General features: G+C 45.8%; 1 protein-coding gene across 1 annotated transcript; it reads left to right on the top strand.

Annotated features, from left to right (window-relative positions):
• Nucleotides 1-226: 226 nt before the first annotated feature.
• On the top strand, nucleotides 227-11,790 carry vimr2 (vimentin-related 2). Its single transcript, XM_071536424.1, has 11 exons — nucleotides 227-336; nucleotides 1,013-1,157; nucleotides 1,303-1,455; nucleotides 1,682-1,801; nucleotides 4,578-4,673; nucleotides 5,613-5,744; nucleotides 6,867-6,927; nucleotides 7,107-7,231; nucleotides 9,511-9,621; nucleotides 9,734-9,858; nucleotides 11,748-11,790. Exons 1-11 carry the CDS (start codon nucleotides 227-229, stop codon nucleotides 11,788-11,790), a joined length of 1,221 nt encoding a protein of 406 aa, XP_071392525.1.
• The last annotated feature ends 827 nt before the right edge of the window (nucleotides 11,791-12,617 follow it).

Here is a 12,617-nt window from a genome sequence, read left to right as displayed (position 1 = left end):
TGGAGATGGAAACACCGCCGCATGGATTTCGGGGCTCACTCTTCAGGTATATGTGAAATCCTTTTTGACTGATGTTGATGCTATAGTTAGTCTGGTCAGTGGCCTATGAGAGATCCTTCACCTCAATGCAACATTCCCATCCCCTGCTAATATAAAACCCCAGCTTGGACCCATTGTCACCATTTGCCTGTGTTGCTGTAGCCTAGTCCATACCCGGCCCAAAGCCATGGCCATGCTGAGAGTGTCTTCTTACCGCAAGTTGTTTGAGGAGCATCACTGGAGTCGAAATGGAGGGTTCAGTATGCAGTGTGCAGGGCAGTACCGCGCCTCCACCAGGTCAGTGTGGGTCTCTGGGGCGAGGCTGGACTGGAGAAAATGCAGTTTGAGTTAGACTTAACACTATGAAAAATGTAGTCAATCACAATATTAAGATCTTAAATTGATAATTTAAAGTTAAAAGTTATGGTATTTGAGTGTTGTGACTAAGTTGCATTAATCAAATATGTATTAAGATATGTATATAAATACATATAAGAAGATTTAAGATGTTTTAATTAGAAGCAAATGTTGGGTGTCCAATGTCACAGAGCTGGCTGTTGTGTCTTTGGGATTTAATTATGCCTGATTGTTCCCAAAGGAAAAGTGAATGGTGATGACAAATGCCTTTTGTACTTGTACTTGTAAAAATGTAATTGTGATCGATGTTCACTTACACTGACACAATATGGGTGGGGCAAAAATGCAGTTAATGCATTCAATGGAGGATGTTGGAGTTTATTTAAATAATTTAGCTTGATCTTGGTTTTGTTTAATCATGTATGCAATATTGTGGCCTCTTTGAAACCGGCAAATTAATGTAATATTGTATGCTGTTCTCACTGTGTGCATAATTGCTGCAAATCCCTGATGAGGTGCATGGCTTTGCGAAAAGCCTTCAAGGTGGGTTAAATATCTCCCCTGGGGCTCTGTGCGAATTCAGGCCAGTCCTTGGTACATTGTGTCCTTCTCACAGGGGTGCGGCCGCTGACGAGTGTGACTGTGACAAGTTAGACTTTGTGGCTGCCAAGGCGCTCAACAAGGAGGGCCTGAGCCGGTTTGTCCAAGACCGAACCATTATTGCTGCCCTCAATGACCGCCTGGCGAGACTTATTGAACTGGTGAGGACAAAGACAACTACCGCTCCCACTAAACACATCTCTAATGTATTTTCCCTCTGCTGCGGTAAATGATTCAGCACATCTACTACATGCCTGGTCTATATCTTTATCCCTAGTGTTTATTTAATGTGTCTGTGGCCTGTAGGCTCGTTGTTTTGAGGAGGAGAATGAGTCTCTGGAATGTCAGATAATGGAACTAGAGGACAGGCTTGACGGTCAAAAAGCCTCCATCACCACCACTGTGGCCGTGCCTGACTACAGCCTGGATGCAGTGGTGAGCAGACTGCGCAAGGAGAAGGTAAGGTACTGCTGGGTGTGTCTATGTTGCTGCATGTGTGTGTGAGACATGCCTGCATTGTACTTTGGTATAGCTAATGCATTTGAATCTGCATGCACAAGTTTGTCTTATGCATCCCATCCCATCTCATCCCATCGATTTCCTTCAGTTGTTGTCATGGTGGCAGGTCCGCCTAATCTATAATCCTGTCAAGACCCATCACTGTCTGTTCTGCCTCTCCCTGCAGGATGAGATCCTGTGTGACACTGAGGAGCTGAACAAAGAGCTTGAGTGTCTGAAGCAGGAGTATGAGCGGGCTGTGCAGCAGAGGACCTTCGCCCAGCTGGAACGCCAGGATGTTGCCGTGGTAATAGGCCCTTTGCAGAAGCGTTCTAATTACCATAGCAACCATACCTGATGTCCTGTTGGAAGACCTCTGACTTCAAGTTTGGGAGCACTTCACTATAGTGGTGCACCTACATGAACACATTAAAAACTTTGAGTCAGTAAGAGATTTTATGACACCCATTTAAGTTGGCCTTTCACACTCTTTAAAATAAAGTGTTGTTATCTGAATAGTGTTAAGAAGAGATAGCAATTATAGTTGAGGTAAGTAACATTATCTTGCTAGCTTGCTAGCTAGGCTAGGTAACACCAGAGTTTTTATGGGTTCCATGACTATAATGACTACACTAGGTACACCAACAGCTTTGTTAACAAATTTCTGACGCTTCTTTTGCGTTGCTAAGGAACGAAAGCAGTAAATGTTGTGTATGCTAACAACTATTCAGATATATCTCTCTTGCTTGAATGGCAGGCCATATATTTGGAAAGCTATACTGCACCTGGTTAAAATAAGTCAACAAATATGAAATGATCTGAGCAAACCCTGTACTGACGGCTGTCCGCCTTGATGTATTTGCGTTGATTGAGGCGATCCATATTCATCTTCTTTTTCTATTGGAAGAACCACACAACAACAGCTGACCATGATGTTTGCAGTGTTGGCTGCAGCAAGTTGTGAAGGAACTGGGCAGTTGTGCTGGACTTGCGTGGTGATTTCCCAACATGGCCACTAGGGGGCTCTACAGTGCTTCTGCAGCACATTGTGATAATGTTCTTTCAGCAGTAGATGGCAGTGTTGCCAAGCTTCTCCCTGCCTCATCTCCCCTGTCTGCTGGTGGAGCATGAATCCACTGAAAGTCAGCACAGCTGCTGCTCTGAAGCGCTGCCCAACGGGTGTTGATCACCACCAGTCACACAGTCTGGGCTGGTGGCCCAGTGCAACCTGAGCCACCCGCCTCTACAGAGCCCTCCCTCACACATGCTATAACCCAAGTCCTCCAGCCAGGCCAGATGCGAGGGAAGCTTTAATTTCTCCCTTACAGATGTAATACAGGCTCTAATATGGTGCTGTAATGTGCTGGCTGGCTCAGTCCTCCGGTTCTGAATTGGAAGCAGCTGCAGAGTGCCAGGACATGGTGGGAAACAGGCAGGGAGATAGAGGGAGAACAGAGAGGCAGAGGAGAGGAGAGAAGAGGAGAGCATACTACACAGCACAACCCAAAAGCTCACAACTGGCTGCAGCTCACTCAAACTGATGGTAGTCTAGCAGTGGATAGGGATGAAACAAGGCATGGTTGGTTTGTTTGAAGTCTAGAGGCAAGCCTGGCTATTAGCCATACTGATTGTGTTGCTTCACTCCTGCCAATGCTGCTCCATCTTCAGGGGCCACATGGTCTTTCAGTCAGATTTCTCCTCTGCAAGATTTCACAGTGACTTTTACATGTGACTGATGTCTTTTTCTATTTAATGCTGAGTGGATGGCTGTTTTTGGAAAGATTCAATAGTAACATTGGTAGGAGTCGTACCAAATAACATGTGAGTCAAATTTAAGGAGCTGGAACCAACATTAGCCCAGAATAAAAATTCAAATGCGAGGCAGTGGAGCCTGAAACGATGAGGAAGGATAAAGGGTGTAATCTTTGCAGTACACAGAATGTGGTGGAGTACACACCAGCTAATATTTGAAGACAGATAGCAGCAGTAGACGGTGTTGCCTACTGTGCCGAGTGCTGTCCATCAGGGACCCTGCCACCACTAGGGGACCCTCCACAACTTTACCACCAAACCTCCTTTGCGTGTATTCAAATGCAAATGCAGGCAGCCCCGGTAATTGAATTCAACACCAATTAATCAGGCTCTTAAAAAGGCTAGATGAGCTAAGAACCCCTGCTGGTGAATGGATTGGTGGACAAGGCTTTTGTGTCTAGTTAGTCCTCGCCAGCCTCCTTCTCATCTTCCTCCTCCTCCCCCTTCCTCTGCATTGCGGTGTCTACTTGCTGTTCAGTGAAACAGGGTGGATATGCTGGTACTGATGGTACTGATGATGGGTGTTCAGGGTGGAAGGGAGGACTCTCTCGTTCTCTTCAACCTGCGGTGTGCTTTAGTACCCAAACTGCACTGCACCAGGCGGCTTCAGAACTTAAAGCTGCAGTAGGTAACTTTAATGGATTAACATTTATTTAGAAGTCATACAAATAAATCGGCACATTTGTCAGCCAAAGACGAGCTGGATAATATGTGAGAATCTCAGAAACAGCGGTAGCTCTGTTCCTCTCCTATTCTCCTTTTCAAAGTGAAATGTGTGGAAACCTGTCCGACCAATGAGGAGAAGTCTGAGGCAGGAGGCGTGACTCTGTCCTGTCAATCAGTCCTCCTGTCACTCACTAGGAGGAGTGGGAGGCGTGTCATTCCTTGTGTTGGTTTGAATTTCCAGTGATTTGATCTCTTTTCTCACGAACTTACTATAGCAGCTTTAAAGACCCCATGAAATGGCATCTTTACTTCCTTGATTTTATGTATTTCCAGTTGGAACAGGATGTTGGGGCGGGACATAATGCAGTGAGGGATCATTCAAAAGTCTAAATCAATGGGAAGGGTGCGGAGGGGCAGGACAGTTAAAAAATCATATGTTTTTTTTGTTAGAAATTTATATTTACGCCTTCTAGTGCAGCATGAGATCACAATGAAAGATACTAGTAAAAGTAATGGCAGTTCATTTAATGAGGACTTTTAAGTTGAACTAGTTTACTTTAGCAGTGTTGTTCTCTGATAACTTGCTTCTCTCCTTCGCTATATAGGAAGTGGATGCTGTGACGGCAGAGTGTTTGGCCCTGAGAGAGCAAGTGGCAATCTATGAAGAGCAGCTGGTCAACATGGAGGCCCAGCACAAGACGGTGAGAGAGGGGGGAGGGAGGGAGAAAAGATATGTAGCCGCAGTGTAATGAAACAGGAATAGTTTACGGCCTTAAAGAGACTCAAAATGTAGCACTTAGGCCGGACAGGAGTGTTGGAGAGATGCCCAGGCCTACGGGGGCAAACACAGCTGTGATGACCCCAGTCACCTTGCTGAAGAGGTGAAGCCAAAAACGGCCCTGTTACCAGAAACAGTAGTAATATAGAATAAGTAATCTAATGAGGTTGCTTATGGAGAGTTCTCAGTGAATGATATAACTAGTCAGGTCTTTCTGTTAATGACGTCTTTATTCCACTCTCCTAATATACACCACACAAACATACGTGTACGCGTGTATGCTACCATACCCAACACACATCCTTGTGTATATTGCATGCACACACCCTTTTTTTTTTTCTCTCTCAAACCTCCACAATGTTCCCCGCCTCACCAGGAGATGACAGACGCGTCCCAGTATCAGATCTCGAAGCTGGAGGCAGAGAGAGGCAACAGAGGCAGCTGAGGCAGGAGCAACTCCATCACACTGTGTTTTTCTCTGTGAAGCCAGGCCGCCCAGCGTTTAACACACTCCCTCTGGGACGCGCTCGATAACTCACGGTCCGGGAAATGCGGCTGAATACCAAATGAAAACAGAAGTCCCCTTTGCTTTATTAACTGTTGTTATTATCAGCACTTCCACATACCCCATATTCCCCTGATAAATCGGCAGCCATATCATTATTTAGGTGGAGAGAAAGGAGAGAAATGTAAGGCTGCCACTGCAGCTCTGTAACAGTTCATTTTCTCTGTAATGGATGCGGGAGGGTTTTACAAAAAGAGTTAGGTATTGGAACCTGAAGACATACATGTTGAGGTCTTAATGTGTGTGTGTGTACGCATCAAATGTGTATGTATTTGTATGTGCGGCATGTACGAGTAGGCAGTGGAAACTCTGCTGGAACCGGCTGCAGGGACTACAGGAGCGGTGGCAGCTATTGAATTTGGCAGCCCAGACATCACTCCAGCCTTGGACATAAAGGAATACTACTGCCAGCTGGCCGAGAGCCTCCAGGTACAGCACAGTGCAGCATAAAACACATAAACATGTCATTTAGTGGATGCTTTTGTCGCCAAATGCTTTACAGCAGCATGAGTGGATACATTTTTAGTACGGATGGCTCAGCGGGAATCACACCCCTATTTCTGGCGGTGTTAGTGCCATGCTCTGCCCATTGAGCCACACACACACACACACACACACACATGAATGAACACACTCATGGCATACACAGCTGCCATCCTCATCCTCCTGCTGACCAGTTGACCCCTCCTATTTTCACCTCATCACCCTCCTTTCCTCCTGGAACCCTCTGGTCAAGTCCAGATGTAAATCTCAACTTTCACAAATCACAGAGGGAAACTCCCACTTGTTTTCTTTCCCTCTTAACACAACACCCGGGAAGAACTTGAGAATCAGAGGTGCTGTTCTGGACCAGAACAGAATGCCTTTGTCCACCTGTGTGTGTGTGCGTGTGTGTGCGTGTGTGTGTGTGTGTGTGTGTATTACAAGCAGAGAGATGGGGTCAGACTGTAGCTCCGGTGGGTCTGACCCCCTCTAGGGTGAGGATGTCTGCCCGGTTCAGAGGTCAGGGCTGTAATCAGACTGCTGGCCGCCTTCCCAGGCTCCTTGGCAGCACTGGACAAGTGTGTGTGTGTGTGTGTGTGTCTCATTTGAAGGCCAGGCTCAAGGGTATCTGGTGAATGTATATGTGTGTGTCTGTCTATATGTGTAGGTGTGTTTCTTGGAGACAATTTTACCTCCACTCTTGCCCCCCCCCCCCAGACCCCAGGCATTTACACTCTCCCTTCCACTTGCCTCCTCGCCCCCTCCCCATGCACACACACACACACACATATATATATATATATATATACACACACACATATATATACACACACACACACACACACACACACACACACACACACACACACACACACAAACACCGCCCCCTCTTCCCTTGCCAGCTGGACATGGCCCTGTCTGTGCCTGGCCTCGATTACGAGGTGCAATTGTCTCAATGCTAAATGATTGCCATTGGGTTTGAACAGTAATGGTGATTGCTGGCTGACTCCCACACACCTGTGCGCCCTCATGTCATTCATTTCTGTTTCATTTGTTCCTTCTAATCAGGAATGCAGCATACACAAGGAGAGGTTTAACATCAGCCTCTATGAGGGCCGAGCTAAGAAAGGCTCTGATTGCTCTTTGCTCCCTGTCAAAGTGCACTTTACTGCCCAAACAAAACACTGTCCTCCATTCTTGTGTTTTTGTAATCCAGCTGAGATTCAAAATGGAAGCTGTGATAGTTTGTTATAGCTGCAAACCTGCACAAATACCATGATTCCTTATCTTCTGTCTTTTCAGTATGAGTGCGGTGTACCTCCTCTGCTGTGGTTGCCAATGGAGATGGAAGGCAAATGGTGATAGGCGGAGCTGCGGGGTCAAAGGTCAAAGACTCGCCCAACGTAATGGACATCAATGAACTGAAGAAGCTAGTGAGTGGCCTCTCTTTTTGTTCTCACCAATGTTTCAGTCTCACATTCACTTGTCATTTAAAACCCCTCCATTACTACCCACTGATCCAGCTCTTCCCATAATACTTTTCCCTCCTCTGTACTTCACTTACAAAAAAAAAAAAAGGAATATCCGACTTAGAACCCACAACTGGCTCTGCGTCGGCCATCAGCTACTAAATCAGACATAATGGTGAAAATGAATGGTTTCCCACAGCAGGCTGAGCATTTGAGTGACAGCAGAGCAACAGTGTGGGAGATCCTGCTGACCAGAGTGTTTACTCTGCGGACACTTTCGGCAGGAGATGTGAAGGGCTCTGCTTCGGCTCAGACAGGATTTATTACCCTCAATGTCCTCAGTTATTAAGTACAGTCTTTCACAACGCCTACAGCGCTCGCCCCCTTCGTCATAAACTTCTTAAAACTTCACACACACGCACACACACACACTGTCTGGACACTTCCTCTCCAAATGGAAGAGGGGGGAATAAACCGTCATCTCACATCTTTCATCCATTCAGAGAAGGAAAGGGTCTTCACTGAAGAAATGGAGATTAAGTAAGAGAGAGAGTAAGAGATCATTGAAGAGGTGGAGCTGAAAACTGACTCGGGTAATCACCCAGTGACTCCGGGCAACAGTAACTGCTCACAGTTCACCTCCGTCCCTTGAAAATCCATCAGCGGTCCGACCGCAGACGACACCTTACCACGTCTGTAACCAACATGGCGGTTTGGTTCTCGTTACTGTGGTTGTAGCTCTACCTCCGACTCTTTAAATAAACAGTGCCCTCCGTAACCGCAGCAGCGCTCTCACAACACCATCTCCTATTCCCTAATATGCAGCACACAAGCCCTAGTTCTGCTCAATTCAGCCTGACGGATGGACAGGATGGCTTGATCTGCTCTGTTTCCTCTCTCTCTCTCTCTCTCTCTCTCTCTCTCTGTCTCTCTCTCTCTCTCTCTCTCTCTCTCTCTCTCTCTCTCTCTCTCTCCCTCTCTCTCAGTGCCTGTGATGGATGCCTCGGGTCTGGTTTCTCGCTGAGACACAACATGGCCAAACAAACAGATTGTGGTGAAATCAGCCCTGACGCAGAAATGTATATAATAGAGCAGGCACTGATGGGGTTGAACGCACTTGCACACATGCGTGCACACACACACACACACACACACACACAGACACACACACACCGCCACTGCCCGTATACATACACACAAGCGGCCAGACTTCACTTATCATGCTCGGGGGAAAGGGGGAGTGTGTGAGTAAGTGAGATGACCAGGTTGGGAAGTCATCATCAGCCTGTGAGTAGTAACTGGGTCTTCCTCTGCTCCTCTGATTCTGCTGAAAGACGAGCAAGACCGCCTGGATCCCCATCTGGCTCTGACAGCTAATTGTTGAACTTCTGTGATTGCTGTAATTACTCACGGCAGGACACCGTGCCTCAGACATGGGGGAGGGATGCTCCACTGTTTGTTGTTAGAAGTAGTGTAATCTATGTTTTATCTCTGTCGGTTGGGTTGATTGGGATACTTAAGTTTTACTCAACAGTTGTTATGTGTGGCTGGGTAGCCGAGGGGTTAACGAGACTCTTCTTCAGCTAAAGAAGTATGTTGAGAAGCATCTGCCCTGCTGAAGTGTCTGTGAGCAACACACTGAATCCCTACCAGCTCCAGAAGTGCCTTTTCTGACCCTGACCTTTGAGTTCCCTGTAGAGCGGGAAAAGCCAAAAGAGAATTTCCTTGCAGGGATAAATGAAGTCTGACATGATTACATTATTACCACCAAGATAAATAAGTACACTGCAAAAATTGACTTGTTAAGTTATTTTATCTCTTGTATCCAGACTCATCAAGCTTATCTTAGGCTTTTTTTTTGTGAAATCATCTTACTGCGCTGGCAGACCAGTTTTACTGGTAGTTTTACCATTTACTTGGTAAAAGTGAAATTGTCTTGGAGAAAGTTTATTGGAGAAAGTTTATTGTTTCAAGATGTTCTTCATTGTTTTATGAAAGAAGTCATATTGGCATGCATCAAGTGAAATTTATTGAAACCAGCAAGATTATCTGCCAGTGCAGTGAGATAATTTGACTAAATATATCACAAAATAAGCTTGATAGATCAAGTTAAAATCACTTGACAGCTTGCCATTTTTTTTGCAGTGTAGAAATTGTGAGTACTTTGAAGATTGATGATGTTTTTGATTGTGTGTGTGTGTGTGTATATTGTGAATGAATAACTGTTGCTTGTGTTTCTGTAGATTTCAGAGCTACAGAAGGAGCTTGCTGAGCTTGAGAATTGCAATGAGGAGTTGGAGGATGAGATTGCCATGAAGAAGGAAGCATACATGGATGAGATTGCAGAGCTGGAGGTACGAGGCTGGACTGGATTATTGCCTTTAATCATAGGCTGCAATGGACCAGTGGTTTGGAGCAATTCTGCCTTTTAATCTTGTCCTCTAACCCCCCACGCATGTTATTCAGTGTACTATAGATGAGATGAGGCACCAGCAGGTTGACTACCGAGCCCAGATGAGGGAGCACTGTGAAGACTACAAGGAGCTGCTCAGTGAGAAGATGGCCAGAGACCTTGAGATTGCTGCCTACAGGTCAGAGAGTCTACTGTAATAGATCTGGTCAGATGGTATTTGCAATGAATGTGTTTGTTTAAAACTGCACAGAGTGACAGATGGTTGGGATTTACCGATTCAAGACAATGCAGATCAGGTAAGTTATCAATCATAAAAATGTATCCTAAACTGACTTTCAAATATTTTCCTGTGAATGTCTTTCTAGTTGTTATTGCATTGTCCTGTGTGTCAAATCCCATCCATTTAGGGCCTAAATATGCTGTATAAATAAAAACAAACAAACAAACAAAAAAAAACGTAAATGTTTGACCCAGTTCTCTTGTGTACATTTTCATTTTTCATGCATATACTGCACTTGAGCACAGTGGTCCTCCATGCCTTCGTGCCTCTGATTGCCCATTCTTGCTGTAGGGGGTCAAATGAAAAGAGACTTTCCCTGTGGTGCTCAATAAAGTATCACACATTATTAAAAACCTGCCAAGGAGCATATACAGTACTTTTAAGGGGGAAGTACAGTATGATCATGAGATGATTTCATTAGATTTGAATTAACTTGATCTATTTTCATTTGACATTCTTTACATATGAGCAAATGTCAAAACACACCTGTGCACATGTGGCTCTCACCAACATCTGAGCCACGTTTCCACATGGGCATCATCCCCCTGAATAGCACAAGGTAGTTACATAAGATCCTGTGTATTGGAAAATGTTTGTCTAGTATTGTCTAAGCATCTGATATAATGTCACCTGGACATCCCCCATATCCATAATAAGATATTCCTGTAAACAAAGGGCTGACATCATGGGGTCACAGGAAACGGCTCCTGAACGTGATGCAGTTTCCTGTATGTGACCTTGAAGATATTTTATGTCATGCCCTCCTTCAGGACGCTTAACCATCTGCCATCCTGGTATGTAGAGTGACGCACTTCAGCCACCTCGGCCCCCCTGCCTCGGACTTCCCCCTGCTTCTGCATTAGCCCCTCCATCGCCCGTCCGACTGCATCTGACCCCCAGGGGGCCCCGCTGCCGGCCTGAGCTCAGGAAGAGGCAGACCCGCACAATACCTCATTAGAATGGGCAAGGAGGACCTCACACTGTCAGAGCTGTGTGTTGGGCCACCGCCAGCTCCTTTCTACGCCAGCCTGTTAATGTCAGCCCCCCCACACACACACACACACATTTCCAGATTCGCCACAGTTTTAAAACCCACTCGTTACACAACAGACTGTCCCAAAGACATTTAAGGCGCAGGAAAGGCAAACAGTCGGTGCCAACTTTTTTTTCCTCTTTCTTTATTTACTGGATGTGTTGTCATCCGTGGTTAAAACCATGAATAAGAAATGAAAATGGTGGTTGTTTATGCTCTCTGTGCTGTGGCAAACTGTCTGCACAACAGACCCTAATGACCCTAGACTGCCATTACCGAGTGGCATATCGCCTGTGGAAGGATCTCAGAGTACTTTGGGCAGATGCTCACCGCTGTTGCTCCCCAATGAGCTTGTGTTAATGTGAGCCTTATTACATTGTAATTCAGTCTGCTGTGAGTGTGGTCTGCTCATGATGCTAGATGACACGACATCAAGCAGTTGAGCTGAAATTAAGATCCTCCCTAGCTAGGTGACGATTTAGCGGTGGGTGACTGTTGGTCTCTGTTGCATGCAGATATAAAAACAACACATTAAGTATACAAAGTTGAGGAATATGCCGAGAAATGTTTGATGATCATTTGCAGGCTGTGTTTATTGAATTGGGAAATCAACATTAGCCATTCAACAGTGTGCTGGGTTGAAACATTTAGTGTGATATGTCTTCAACTGTCTTTTGACTAAACTTGGGCTATAATTGTGAGTGCTTCACCTTGGCCACCTGTGAGTTGTGTTTTATCTTCTTCTCCCTCTCAGGGGTCTGATGGAGGAAGAGGAGGAGAGGCTGTGCAACCTGTGACAGGAGACCGGAGAGCCAGACTGGCTGGCTGGAGGGTGGATAGACGCCCCCCACATGGATTAGAAATAGACAAAGAGGAACACCAAAAAACCAGACCCCAATCGGCCCTAGGAAGAAGCTTAAGGTACCGCGCAGCAGTTTGAACAGATGTAAACTTATCATGACAGATTAATGCTGTCTGGAGGCCCAGGCTGGCCTGTTGATAACCGGCCGCTGGCAGATGACCCCCCCAAACTACAAGAAAGATGGAACTCTCTAAAATCAGGTGGGGGATGGCGCTACTACGGGTGTGTATTCATTTCAGATATGAGTGTGTGTATCCATTCAGTGTCTGTGATCTACAAGGCAGGGATGTTTCCTTAAGTGGTCTCTATCTCTACTAGCTCACTGATATGATCCATAAATGTTTTTGTCTCCTCTCTGTTGAACATTTCCCACGCAGACACATAGAAACGCACCAAGACACACACACACACACACATATACAGAAAGCCTGTGTGGCTCCGTAGAATCGTTCCCTTCCTGATACCACCTCATCCGTCACTCAAACACAGTCTGATTACTAGCTCTTAACCTTTGACCTCTCCGCTGTTGACAAACGTATGGACAGCTCTCTCTCCCCAATAAGATGTTCCTAACCCAGTCAAGGCGGGTCGCTTTCCGTTTTAGCTTTTACAGTCATGCGTGTGTGTTGGTTTTACACACAACTGGCAGCCAAGCTGGTCATGTGTGCAGTGTGTTTGGTTTGCAAATGGTTCATGAAGTTGTTTTTCTGTAGTTCTTACAGAATGTGCACCTGGATCGCTCCAAAAGAAAAACCCTGTGTG

This window comes from Centroberyx affinis, unplaced genomic scaffold, assembly GCF_046629955.1.
Source record: "Centroberyx affinis isolate AG114_WGS23_722 - 3 ecotype Tasmania unplaced genomic scaffold, CSIRO-AGI_Caff_v1 ptg002870l_1, whole genome shotgun sequence".
In the NCBI taxonomy this organism is placed as follows: Eukaryota; Metazoa; Chordata; class Actinopteri; order Beryciformes; family Berycidae; genus Centroberyx; species Centroberyx affinis.
This window is presented reverse-complemented; position numbering and strand designations above follow the sequence as displayed.